This window comes from Vanacampus margaritifer, chromosome 5 (assembly GCF_051991255.1).
Source record: "Vanacampus margaritifer isolate UIUO_Vmar chromosome 5, RoL_Vmar_1.0, whole genome shotgun sequence".
In the NCBI taxonomy this organism is placed as follows: domain Eukaryota; kingdom Metazoa; phylum Chordata; class Actinopteri; order Syngnathiformes; family Syngnathidae; genus Vanacampus; species Vanacampus margaritifer.
Genome location: NC_135436.1, coordinates 26,932,674 through 26,945,022, shown reverse-complemented (window position 1 = coordinate 26,945,022; position 12,349 = coordinate 26,932,674). Strand labels below are relative to the sequence as shown.

The 12,349-nt window shown below is 40.3% G+C and overlaps 1 protein-coding gene and 6 non-coding genes across 7 annotated transcripts; 1 reads left to right on the top strand and 6 right to left on the bottom strand.

The window, feature by feature from the left end:
- Positions 1-906: 906 nt before the first annotated feature.
- On the bottom strand, positions 907-1,012 carry LOC144052756 (U6 spliceosomal RNA). Its single transcript, XR_013294308.1, has one exon. It is a non-coding gene; the product is annotated as a U6 spliceosomal RNA (small nuclear RNA).
- A 782-nt stretch (positions 1,013-1,794) lies between these two features.
- LOC144052754 (U6 spliceosomal RNA) lies at positions 1,795-1,900 on the bottom strand. The gene has a single exon (XR_013294306.1). It is a non-coding gene; the product is annotated as a U6 spliceosomal RNA (small nuclear RNA).
- Positions 1,901-2,651: 751 nt separating this feature from the next.
- On the bottom strand, positions 2,652-2,757 carry LOC144052753 (U6 spliceosomal RNA). The gene has a single exon (XR_013294305.1). It is a non-coding gene; the product is annotated as a U6 spliceosomal RNA (small nuclear RNA).
- A 586-nt stretch (positions 2,758-3,343) lies between these two features.
- On the bottom strand, positions 3,344-3,449 carry LOC144052752 (U6 spliceosomal RNA). Its single transcript, XR_013294304.1, has one exon. It is a non-coding gene; the product is annotated as a U6 spliceosomal RNA (small nuclear RNA).
- A 519-nt stretch (positions 3,450-3,968) lies between these two features.
- Positions 3,969-4,074, bottom strand: LOC144052751 (U6 spliceosomal RNA). Its single transcript, XR_013294303.1, has one exon. It is a non-coding gene; the product is annotated as a U6 spliceosomal RNA (small nuclear RNA).
- Positions 4,075-4,540: 466 nt separating this feature from the next.
- On the bottom strand, positions 4,541-4,646 carry LOC144052750 (U6 spliceosomal RNA). The gene has a single exon (XR_013294302.1). It is a non-coding gene; the product is annotated as a U6 spliceosomal RNA (small nuclear RNA).
- A 4,327-nt stretch (positions 4,647-8,973) lies between these two features.
- On the top strand, positions 8,974-11,054 carry LOC144051726 (olfactory receptor 52L1-like). Its single transcript, XM_077565096.1, has 2 exons — positions 8,974-9,396; positions 10,518-11,054. The coding sequence occupies exons 1-2, from the start codon at positions 8,974-8,976 to the stop codon at positions 11,052-11,054; spliced, it is 960 nt and encodes a 319-aa protein (XP_077421222.1).
- Positions 11,055-12,349: the final 1,295 nt, after the last annotated feature.

Sequence of the window (12,349 nt, the reverse complement as noted above, 5' to 3'; positions counted from 1 at the left end):
AAAGTAAGAACGAAGACAACCCGCTTAGCGAATCGCGTCGAACCAGTCGATTTACTTTTGACCAATCACGCTGCGTCTCCCGAGGACGCGGAAGCGGAAGAAGTATTTTTGTTTTTTCGAATGAAGCGGTAAGACATACAAAATTGGCAACAATCAGCAATCATTTTTTTTATACAAATCAACAATAACTACCGAGGGAACAATCCAAGGATCAATTATACCATGTTCACACACAATTGTAAATTACATACATAACAAAAATAAAATAAAACAATTAAAGTAATAATTAAATGACAGTACATAAATGAAATCAGGACATATTCAATTTAACACAAGAGGGAATTTCTTCAGCATCTTTTATATTATTTGTACTTTAGGTCTTTTAACCAATCATAGAGACTTAATATACTGTATACGCCAAATTCGTTTAAACATTTTTGAAAAAGGGGGTTAGATTTGTGAAACTTTTTCTTGAAGTCAGCGACAACAATTAGCGGTAAATTTCAGTTTAAGTACGTTTTCAATTTTATTTAAATATGTCGACGGTAAGTGCTGCTTTGAACCTTTTTTCTTTTATCTCGGAGTTTCTTAGACCCCAATATTAGATTTGGCCGAGGCATCTTTTGTTGAATTACAGTTATAATTCTTTAATAAAAAAACATAAAAGTTTCCTCCTGTAAACATCATTAAGCATATAATTTATACATGTATCTAAGACAAGTTGTAAAATGCCTGAAGTCCTCTTGTTTATGTTTAACGTCTTTTTATTTAGCCCCCCCCCCCAAGGAATTTTTATTTTCAGAAGTAAACAATCCTAAACGTAGAAAAAACAGAATTTGTCCACGAGTTGGCAGTAAAGTTATAGTTGTTTTTTAAATATTTTCATAAAAAAAAAAAAAACATAATCAAAATGAGGAACGCTTCACGAATTTGCGTGTCATCCTTGCGCAGGGGCCATGCTAATCTTCTCTGTATCGTTCCAATTTTAGTATATGCGAAGCCGAAGCAACGCAATAGAGAAGAAGTCCGGTCTAGTATATAAAGCGCATAGCGGACAACACATTTTACAGTACTGGTTTCAGTCGAAATCACACAGTCACTAATTTGGCAGAACATCTCCATACAAAAATATGTGGGGAATCAAATTAAACACTGCATTTGTTATAATTTTGATCATTGAAAGCAGAAATTCACAGAAAACAAACCGTAAACACAGGAAACGCTGGTAATGCTGATTGGCTGCCCGGAACATCATGCAAATTAAGAAGAGAGCCATTGGTGCAGACAAAACAGCCCCGCCTCTTGCTGCAGAGCCCCCACCCGGGAATGCAGACACGGTGGGGGAGGAAATCAAGTGGTTCATGCATGCGTGCCACAGTGAAGCCAAACAGAATAGTACACCACCCTGAAGTTCTCGTGCAGAAGTAGAATGAGTATAACTATATAATATAAAGATGAATCTTTACTGCACTTCCAGCCGCTCAGCAAGGAGCTGGTTTATTTAGTGAATCTATATGTAGGCAACTGCTACTAAATTGTGGCGGAATATGAAATTACAATTAAAATATAAACTTCTTTTTTTTTTACACAGATTTTTTTTCTAGGAAATTGAATCAAGATTCAAGATCAACTTAAGAGCAACACTTGTTATACTGGTTTAACAGCAACAACTATTGAGTTTATGTCACAAGTCAAAAAATGCTATTTGAATCTACTATCTCGCCGAAACCGACATTGGGAGTAAATATACCCTAACTGAGTTATAGTTTTTTTTTCTTTTTTAAAAATCATAATTAAAATGAGGAACGCTTCACGAATTTGCGTGTCATCCTTGCGCAGGGGCCATGCTAATCTTCTCTGTATCGTTCCAATTTTAGTATATGCGAAGCCGAAGCAACGCAATGGGTTGTGGGGCCAGTTCAGTATATAAAGGGCACGACGGACAACACGTCTTACAGTTAAGGTTTCAGCCGAAATCACACAGGTACCAATTTACCTGCACAACTCCATACAAATGTATTTACGAAATCAAATTAAACACTGCATTTGTTATTATTTTGTCGTTGTAAGCAGAAATTCACAGAAAACTAACTGCAAACACAGGAAACGCTGGTAGTATTGATTGGCTGCCTGGAAGATCATGCAAATTCTGAAGAGAGCCATTGGTGCAGACAAAAGAGCCCCGCCTCTTGCTGCAGACACGGTGGGGGCAGGAAGTCAAGCGGTAATTTGTCCACCAGTTAACAGTGGAGTTATAGTGATTTTTTGATATATAAATATATATTTTTAAATATCATGGAGCCACATTTATAATCATCTTTACTGTACTTCCAGCCGCTCAACATGGAGCTGGTTTATTTAGTGAATCTATATGTGGGTAACTGCTACCATCTTGTGGCGATATATGGAATTGCAATTAAAATATAAACTTTTTTGTTTGTTACAGATTTTTTTTTCTAGGAAATTGTTATTTTATAAGGAAATACGTTTTTTTTTTTAATTTTAAGATTCAAGATCGACTTAAAAGCAACACTTGTTATACTGGAATCTCGCCCAAAACTGACATTGCGAGTAAATATACTGTAACACCTAATTTGTCCACTAGTTGGTGATTTTTTTGATATTTTCATAAAAAAAAAAAAAATCATAATTAAAATGAGGAACGCTTCACGAATTTGCGTGTCATCCTTGCGCAGGGGCCATGCTAATCTTCTCTGTATCGTTCCAATTTTAGTATATGCGAAGCCGAAGCAACGCAATGGGTCAAGGGTCCGGTCCAGTATATAAAGGGCACGTGTGACAACACGTCCTATAGTTCCGGTTTCAGCCAAAATCACACAATCGCACTTTATGACATTTATTAAAAGGGACAAACAGCCATACACACGAAATGAAAATTAAAACAACTCACAAGGAGCACTGAACAGACAACAGTTCAATCACTGACTGAAGTAAAGTGGTAGTGGGGGGGAAATTGGAGCCACATTTACAATCATCTTTACTGTACTTTCAGCCGCTCAACATGGAGCTGGTTTATTTAGTGAATCTATATTTGGGTAACTGCCACCATCTTGTGGGGAAATATGGAATTGCAATTAAAATATAAACGTTTTTGTTTTTTACACAAGATTTTTTTTCAAGGAAATTGTTATTTTATAAGGAAATAAGTTTAAAAAAAATCTTAAGATTCAAGATCCACTTGAAAGCAACACTTGTTATATTGGAATCTCGCTGAAAACTGACATTGTGAGTAAATATACTGTAACACTTAATTTGTCTACTAGTAAGCAGTAGAGTTATAGTGATTTTTTTTGATATTTTCATAAAAAAAAAAAAACATAATTAAAATGAGGAACGCTTCACGAATTTGCGTGTCATCCTTGCGCAGGGGCCATGCTAATCTTCTCTGTATCGTTCCAATTTTAGTATATGCGAAGCCGAAGCAACGCAATGTGTCAAGGGTCCGGTCCAGTATATAAAGGGCACGTGTGCCAACACGTCTTATAGTTCCGGTTTCAGCCGAAATCACACAATCGCACTTTATGACATTTATTAAAAGGGACAAACAGCCATACAAACGAAATGAAAATTAAAACAACTCACAAGGAGCATTGAACAGACAACAGTTCGATCACTGACTGAAGTAAAGTGGTGGTGGGGGGGAAATTGGAGCCACATTTACAATCATCTTTACTGTACTTTCAGCCGCTCAACATGGAGCTGGTTTATTTAGTGAATCTATATTTGGGTAACTGCCACCATCTTGTGGGGAAATATGGAATTGCAATTAAAATATAAACGTTTTTGTTTTTTACACAGATTTTTTTTTCTAGGAAATTGTTATTTTATAATCTCGCTGAAAACTGACATTGTGAGTAAATATACTGTAACACTTAATTTGTCTACTAGTAAGGAGTAGAGTTATAGTGATTTTTTTTGATATTTTCATTTTTAAAAAAAAACATAATTAAAATGAGGAACGCTTCACGAATTTGCGTGTCATCCTTGCGCAGGGGCCATGCTAATCTTCTCTGTATCGTTCCAATTTTAGTATATGCGAAGCCGAAGCAACGCAATAGGGTCTAGGTCCGGTCTACTTAATAAAGGGCACGCCGGACAACACGTCCTACAGTTCAGGTTTCATCTTGTGGCGGAATATGGAATTGCAATAAAAATATAACTATTTTTATTTGTTTTTTCATTTACACATATTTTTTTCTAGGAAATTGTTATTTTATAAGGAAATGAGTAAAAAAAAATATCTTAAGTTTTAAGGTCGACTTAATCTATATGTGGGTAATTGCTACAATTTTGTGGCGGAGTATGGAATTGCAATTAAAATATAATCGTGTTTTAAAAAATATATATATTTACACAGATTTTTTTTCTAGGAAATTGTTATTTTATAAGGAAATAAGTAAAAAGAAATTATACGATTTAAAAGTTGCTATATGAATCTACCATCTCGCTGAAACCGACATTGCAAGTAAATATACTGTAACACCTAATTTGTCCACCAGTTAGCAGTAAAGTTATAGTGAAAAATGAGGAACGCTTCACGAATTTGCGTGTCATCCTTGCGCAGGGGCCATGCTAATCTTCTCTGTATCGTTCCAATTTTAGTATATGCGAAGCCGAAGCAACGCAATTGGTGAAGGATCCAATCCAATATATAAAGGGCACGTCGGATAACACGTTTTACAGTGCAGGTTTTCTCTTGTGGCGGAATATGGAATTGTACTCAAAAATATAATCGATTTTATTAGTTTTTTCATTTACACAGATTTTTGTTGTTGTTGAAAATTGTTATTTTATAAGGAAATAAGTTAAAAAAAGAAGATTCAAGATCGACTTAAGAGCAACACTTGATATACCGGAAGAGCAACAGCTGTTGACAATTCCGAGTTTACGTCACAAGTCAAAAATTGCTATTTTAATCTACTAATCTCGCCGAAACCGACATTGCGAGTAAATATATTGTAACACCCAACTTGTCCACCAGTTGGCAGTAGAGTTATAGTGATTTTTTAAAAATATTTTCATTAAAAAAAATCATAAACAAAAAACACTTACTTTGCCCTAGCCGGTGGTAGCGCAACAGTCCTGGTCAACGTACAGCACCTTGGGAGGTGGCTGTCCAGCTTCCCGGTACCGACACACCAGCCCTTCAATCATAGCACGGACATGAACACCTGCCCGTGCTTTGGGTATCTGTGAAGGCCCTTTGACACTCTTGAAGCCAATCTAAATAAACTTGACTGTTGTTTAAGTGTGGAGCTTTATAATAAAAACACGTCCAGTTTGCTATTGCTCAACTCAGTCGGCCTTTATTGAACATGCAACGTCTCCACATATCCACACTTGTTACACAGAAAGGCTTCAACCTGCCTCTCACGGTACAATATCGCCCCCTATTGGCGTAATTGATATCAATAACCCCATTTGAACATTAAAAATACCACAAAATGTTCCATTACATTACATTCTGTCTTACAATCTTTAAATCTGTTTGAATATATGCAAAAGACTCACTGTGGCACCCCCCCCCCCCAAAAAAAAAGCAACAACAAAAAAGTAGGTTGTCCATCCATCCGTCTGTGTGTCCCTGGTGACCTGGCTTAATGATTTGTTTACCTGTTTATGTCCAGTGATGATGTCATCGCGTCGACTTTGACTTGGTAGATAATGAGCCCCCCGGGGAGAGGAAATTCATCCTAGTGGAGGCAGGGGAAGATCAAAGCTACCAGAGGTGAAGTGTCATGGGAGGTCAATGCCTAATGGTTGCCATGGTTACATCATCAACACATACATTGGCTTGTTTATTGGCTCAATCCGCAATTTGGGCCTTATGTGTCTCGGCGTCCATTTGGACGTGTGGCGTGAAGTTCATCGTGGAATCATCCTTTCCTGTCCTTTTCTTTATCTTAATGTGCATACGTCCCTGTGCGTGTCCTAACACGGACGGGTCCGAGAGTGCGCCCAACACGCATCTGTGCCTCAAATGTTTTTGTGTTTGACAGGGGTCAAGGCTTCGCTGACGCGTTGCCAGCGGTCCCACGAGGTCATCGTCCGGGCTTCAGTGGCTAATTGGCTAATTGCTAATTAGCTTCTGAGGGACGAACATGTTATGTTGACGCTTGACGTCCATCAACATGTTTAGCGACGTCGGGATAAATATGTTGACGCGTTTCTGTCCCAGGTGGGTAAATTTGCCCGTCAACATTTTCTTCATCGGGGACAAAAAATAAAAAATTGGCCTTAAGGTTACTGAAATTAACTGTGACACTAACAATTAAATAATAGCTATTCTTACAGTAATTGAAAATATTACCTATTGCACCTACTTATTAATTTAAATTACTACTACTTTCATCTATTACTAGTTTTAAGTTCTACTGTTACTTTGAACTCCTTTAAATTGCTACTTGATGTAGCAGTAGTAGTAAGAGGTGTTAAAATCAATATTAATATATCAATATCATATCCATACTATTTTAATAATTGAGTTGATATGATTGCTAAAAGTCCAGTCCGAGTCTATCAGCACCCCAAGATTTCGGACTTGGTCTTTGGTTTCTAACGATAGTGAATCCACTCGTTCTCTAACAGCAATTTAGTTTTCTTTATTACCGACAACAATCACCTTTGTTTTGTTTTGGTCTAGCTGAAATAAATGTTGGTTCTTCCAGTTGTTGCTCTAGACAGAGACACAACGTGTTAATCGAACTGATGTCATTTGGGGACATATGTAACTGTGTCATCTGCAATTCTGCATAACCTCGATAACCAACATTGACATTTGACCAACATGCTCAACACAAGGGGTTCAAGGGTTGACCCTTGAGGGACTCCACATAACGACCAATCGACCAGATTCAAAACTTCCAATAGTCACAAAATAATTCCTTTCCTCCAAGTATTCTCCAAGTACTTGGCACGGCACCAAATGAAACTATCAACAAAAATCAAGCCGCTTTATCGAAAATAAAAATCAAGACGATAGCGGTCAAAAAGCAGAGGATGACAAAGAAGGAGTGGTGAGTGCTGAGGGGGCGTGACTTGTGCCCTTTTGGTCAATAAGAACTCCAGCGGTCTCCTCAACTTTCCTTGTCGTCACGTCTTTGTGTTTTCATGCGTCTTTTTAGTCGAGGCAGTTCAACGTCTCTCACTGTCACTTTGCGTGTGTTTGTCTTCTTGCTTTCCTGTCAACTCAAATGTTTTGTGTTTTCATCCTGATGCAAATGTTCGGATCTTGTTTTGGGGGTCAACATTTTGCGCGTTCTCACCATTTGACTGTTTTGTTTCTTCTCACACTTTCACTCGCTGCTGTTTTTGTCTGAGCCGCTTCAAAAAAATGGTAGCGCGTTTTGATTGTCTTTCATTTTTGACTGTCCAGAAAAGTGTTTTGAATGTGTTGTGGCTTGTCTTTGAACTTGTTTGCTGTTTTTGTTGTTCTGATACACTTCTTGAATGTTTTTGAACATGTGAAGGCAAGTTTTGACTGAATGGAAGGAAGGGTGCACGTTTCAGCCCAAATGCAGTTTTTGAACATCTTGTGAGTTTTGACTGGGATAGGATTTTGACTTGGTGTGTTTTGACCAAACAGAAACACAAAAGCTTGCTTTTAGCTTGTTTTAGTTTTAATTTATAGGAGCTTTATTGCATGTTTTTAGGGTGTTAACTGAACAAAATGAGGATGTTTTTTTTCCCAATGCAAACAGTCTTGTTGAGTGCTGAACGTGTTTTGGCTGTGAAGTTTTTTGAAGTGTTTGGTACAAACATGCTTTCTACGTGACTTTTTCATGTTTTTAGCGTGCTATGACAAGGCATGTTGACTTGTGCTCCACTGAGTCACTTTTTAATTTTTCTCAGTAAGGAGGGTGTAGCGTAACATCAGTCGACAGTTTTGACTGAACACTAATGCAGACTTATTTGCCAACAATTTTTGTCTCAATGTTTTTTTTTTTGACGGCTATTTAGACCAATGTTAGGGAGTTTTGAGGATGTTTTAAGCTAATAGAAATGCAAACCATCTTTTAGTCTTGACACAAGCATCCTCTTTCCCTGTCCAGTGACCTCTTAACCGCGGTACAGAGACTGAACAGTCATGCTCTCTTTTCGTTGCTTTCACACAAACTTTATTTTTTAGCTTTTCCACCAACGTACAGTGAGTGCGCTGAGAGCAAGCTCCACAGCTCCCATTCACTCGCTGGACCAACACCGCCCCCCTGTGTCAAAGAGTGGCACTGCACCACTCTGTCCCTCATCATGCTTGCAGTCTTGGCCTGTAAAAACATTATTTGAATGCTTGTAACTTGTAAACATTTTTAGCGCTTCTAGAATAAGTTTTGACTTATGTGTTTTTGAGCAATGAGAAATGCTAATTAGTTTCTAACGTATTTTTCAAGCTTTTTAACACCATTTTTGAGCGTTTAGTGTGTTTTGACTTGCTGTGTTTTGCAAATTAGTTTTTTATGCGTTTGACATGAATGCGCTTTTAATGTAAATTATTCACATTTTTACTGCGTTATGAGTTTTGAGTGGGCATGTTGATGTTTGCTGGTTGCTCGTCGTCCATCTGTGAAGTTTTCCCGCTCAGCCGGTGTTACTTTTGAAGCTTGACAAATATAGTTGTCTTCAATGGTTTTTAGTCTCAACGCAAACGTTTTATTTTCCGTACATTTTGACTCTGTGTGTTATGAGCGTGTCGTCCTGTGAACTCTGCGTCCGTATTGTCGCGTTTTTCATGTTTTTAGCATATTTTGCCTGAGAAGACGGGCGTTGTGATTCCAAACACAAATGCTATTTTTTTTTAGCATTTAGCACGCTAATGCACATTTCACACAACTTTTGAACATTTTACTTGATGCTTTGAGAGCGCTTGTTGACTTTTGTTCATTCGCGCTTCCTCTGGCTCCTCTCTGAACTTTTCGTAGTCTCGCTCGCCAGCTACCCATCGAGGCGCCGTTAGAGATGGAGAACGGGACTTGGTTGTCGCCAGCAGTGCTGGAGCTGGATGGCCTGAGCGGCTTGGGTTCCCACCGCCGGCACGTTTACTTCGTGCTGGCGCTGGCGTCGTACGTGCTGACGCTGCTGGTGAACGTGATGCTGATGGCGACGGTGGCGGCGGAGAAGACGCTGCACCGGCCCATCTACGTGCTGGTGTGCAACCTGTGCGCCAACGGCACGCTGGGGGCGTCGTGCTTCTACCCCAAGCTGCTTCACGACCTGCTGGCCGAGGCGCACACGGTGTCGTACGTGGGCTGTCTGGCGCAGATCTTGGTGCTCTACTGCTACGTCTTTTGCGAGTTTGCCAGCCTGACCGTGATGGCCTACGACCGCTATGTGGCCATCTGCCGCCCGCTGGCCTACCGCGCTGTCATGACCACGCAGAAGGTTTGTATGCAAAGTCTGGTTGGGCGTCAACCGGAGTACAACAACGTAGGCTACACATTTTTTTGTTTCAGAAGAATTTTGTAAAAAAAATCAGCTCCAAAAATGCCTTCAAACTTGAGTAAAACAATTTAACTTTGGGCCGCTAATTGCGAGGCTGTTTAAATATTCACTTGGCGTGTTCTTTTTTAAATAGCATTTATCACAATTATTTTTGGAAAGTCTTTAAAAACATAATATGGTATAACACAAGACAAAAATATTGTACAAACAATGTAACCGTGAACTGATCCCTCAATGTGTTTCCAGGAAGCAAATCTTTTTTTTTTTCGAAACTAGCAAATTTATCATCTTAGTTCAATCATTTTAAAATATAGCCTCCCTCATTTATCCTGCCCAAAGATGTACATTCGTGAACAAACCCACAGCCGTCGATTTCTGAAGGCGTAAAAAGCAGGACTGAAGAGGATTTCACATTCAATCACAGACTGCGCTTGAAATACTTCCTGTTTTCTTTTCTTCTTTCAAAATTTGTGACAAACAAAATAGTGGTATTATACCCTATATAAAAAGGAGGTGGAACAAACTAGGAGTCAAACTCCGGTCATCAGGGGACAGAGTCCTGCATGTTTCCCTCTTTCAACATATCTGATTCAGATGATCTGCTCATTCCCTCCACCAACACACCTGATTCAAATGATCCACTATTTTCCCTCCTCCAGCACACCTGATTCAAAAGATCCGCTCTTTCCCTCCTCCAACACACCTGGTTCAAAAGATCCGCTCTTTCCCTCCTCCAACACACCTGATTCAAATGATCAGGATCAGGCTCCTACGGAGCTTGATGAAGAATAGATCATTTGATTCAGGTGTGTTGGAGCAAGGAAACATCTAAAACATGCAGGACTCCAGCCCTCGAGGGCCGGAATTTGACACCGGTGACCTGTAGAATTTTAAAACAGCAAGACCCACGAAATACTGGGACCACGAACCCGGAACCCGTGATGGGGGGTTTTGCTGTACAATTGAACTGTACTCTGGCAGTACTATAGATGGAGTCATGTGTTCATTTTTACTTTGGTGCAGTTTCGAAGCTGTTGATTTGATCTTGTGTCCCCCCAAAGGTTTGGCAGCTGCTGCTGCTGACGTGGCTGTTGCCCCTGCTGGAGACGGCGACGGGCACGGTTCTGACGGCTCGTCTCCCACTGTGCGGCCGTCGGATCCAGCGTCTCTTCTGCACCAACTGGGCGCTGGTCAAGCTGTCGTGCGTCGACACCACCGTCAACAACGTCTACGGCTTCACGCTGATATTCCTGCACGTGGGCCAGGCCGTCCTCATCGGCGTCTCCTACGGCCACCTGGTGCGGTCTTTGCTGCGTTCACGCTGCGACCGCCGCCGTTTCCTGCAGACGTGCCTGCCGCACGTGCTGACGCTGAGCTTCTTCACCGGCTCGCTAGTCTTCGACGTCTTGTTCGAGCGCTACGGCGGCGGCGGACTGGAGGGCGTGCGCCACGCTCTGGCCGTGTTGTTCATGGTGGCTCCGCCCCTCCTCAACCCACTCATCTACGGCATCAACCTGCAACACCTGCGGCGTCGCGTCTTCGCAAACTTGGTGCCGCTGCTCCCTAGTGCGCTTGTCCGCGGGCAGCAAATATCTTAACCCCTTCAGACCCACATTTTTTTATTATTATTATTATTTTTTTTTTTTTACTGATTTTGACTCTTTTCCCACATAAGAACAACATGGGAAAAAAATTGGGGTGATCTCATGTTTTTATTTGTTACAGCGGACGCCAGGATAGTATGACTGTGACGTGTTGTAAACTTACCAAGCTTATATGAAACATTTTTAACTTGAATATCATGCAAATCAACTTGCGATTGTGATTGGTTAGTTAAGATCCAATCATGAACCGGAAGTGTTGACATCATCCAAATAAAAAGCTTATTATAAAGTTATTTTGGGGGGGGAAAGTTCCATATTGCAACTTTAAGTAGTCCTTTTCGTGACACTTTTTTCAGGGGGGTGCGTTTACAATGGAAACGTTACTCATAATCTGCTGTAACATCACTATCATCTGATTGGTCGACAGATGTGGATATTTTTTTAAACTATACCGCCAGGACTGTAAGGGATTCCCTATTCACAATTAAACTTTTAACACTAAAGAGTCACATGACATCGGGGAGGAAGAATTGAGTGACTGTGCTGAATTTGCACATTTTCCCACAGGGGTGTACTCACTTTTGTTGCCAGGGGTTTCACTATTAATGGCTGTATCTTGAGTTACTCTAGTTATTCTACATTGTGTCAAAGTGTCATCATTTCTACAATGTTGTCCCATGAAAAGATAGAATTAAATATCTGCAGGAATGTTAATGACTTGATAGCTGACTTGAGCTAGGCCGTTGTGTCGCTGCGACCTGTTCGGGCTTGGCGCCTTCCTATCTATCTGCTCTCTGGCACACTTATACAGTCGAAACCAGTTAAGACCATCAGGTCACACATTTCCACATGGGCTAGGCATGAGCCGGCCCCCCGCCAAGGCAGTATAAGAGTAGCGACCATTTTGAATAGGGCAGGCCTTCTTCCGCGTTCAGCAGATAAGGCTCCACAGCTGTGTACTCGATCTTCCTGGCATCCAGTAAATAGTTCAACTGAGACGTACAACATACGCACACTTTTGTGAGATATTGGACCCGTGGATGAAATACTGACACGGGTTTCAAGAAACACTTTCAAAGTCTGCTTTCAAGTATGGTTAGGGCTTGGGGCTTCAAATTAGAGATTAAATTAGGGTTTTAAGCCCTACTACTAATAATCGGTATCGGGCCTGAGTAACCATATTTCGATTAAAAACAATGACGTCGATCAACCTGACACATAAGGGAAATATTTTGGGCTAAGATTGTTGTTTTATTTTTTTGGGGAGAGTTCCTTGGACCTGACAAAAA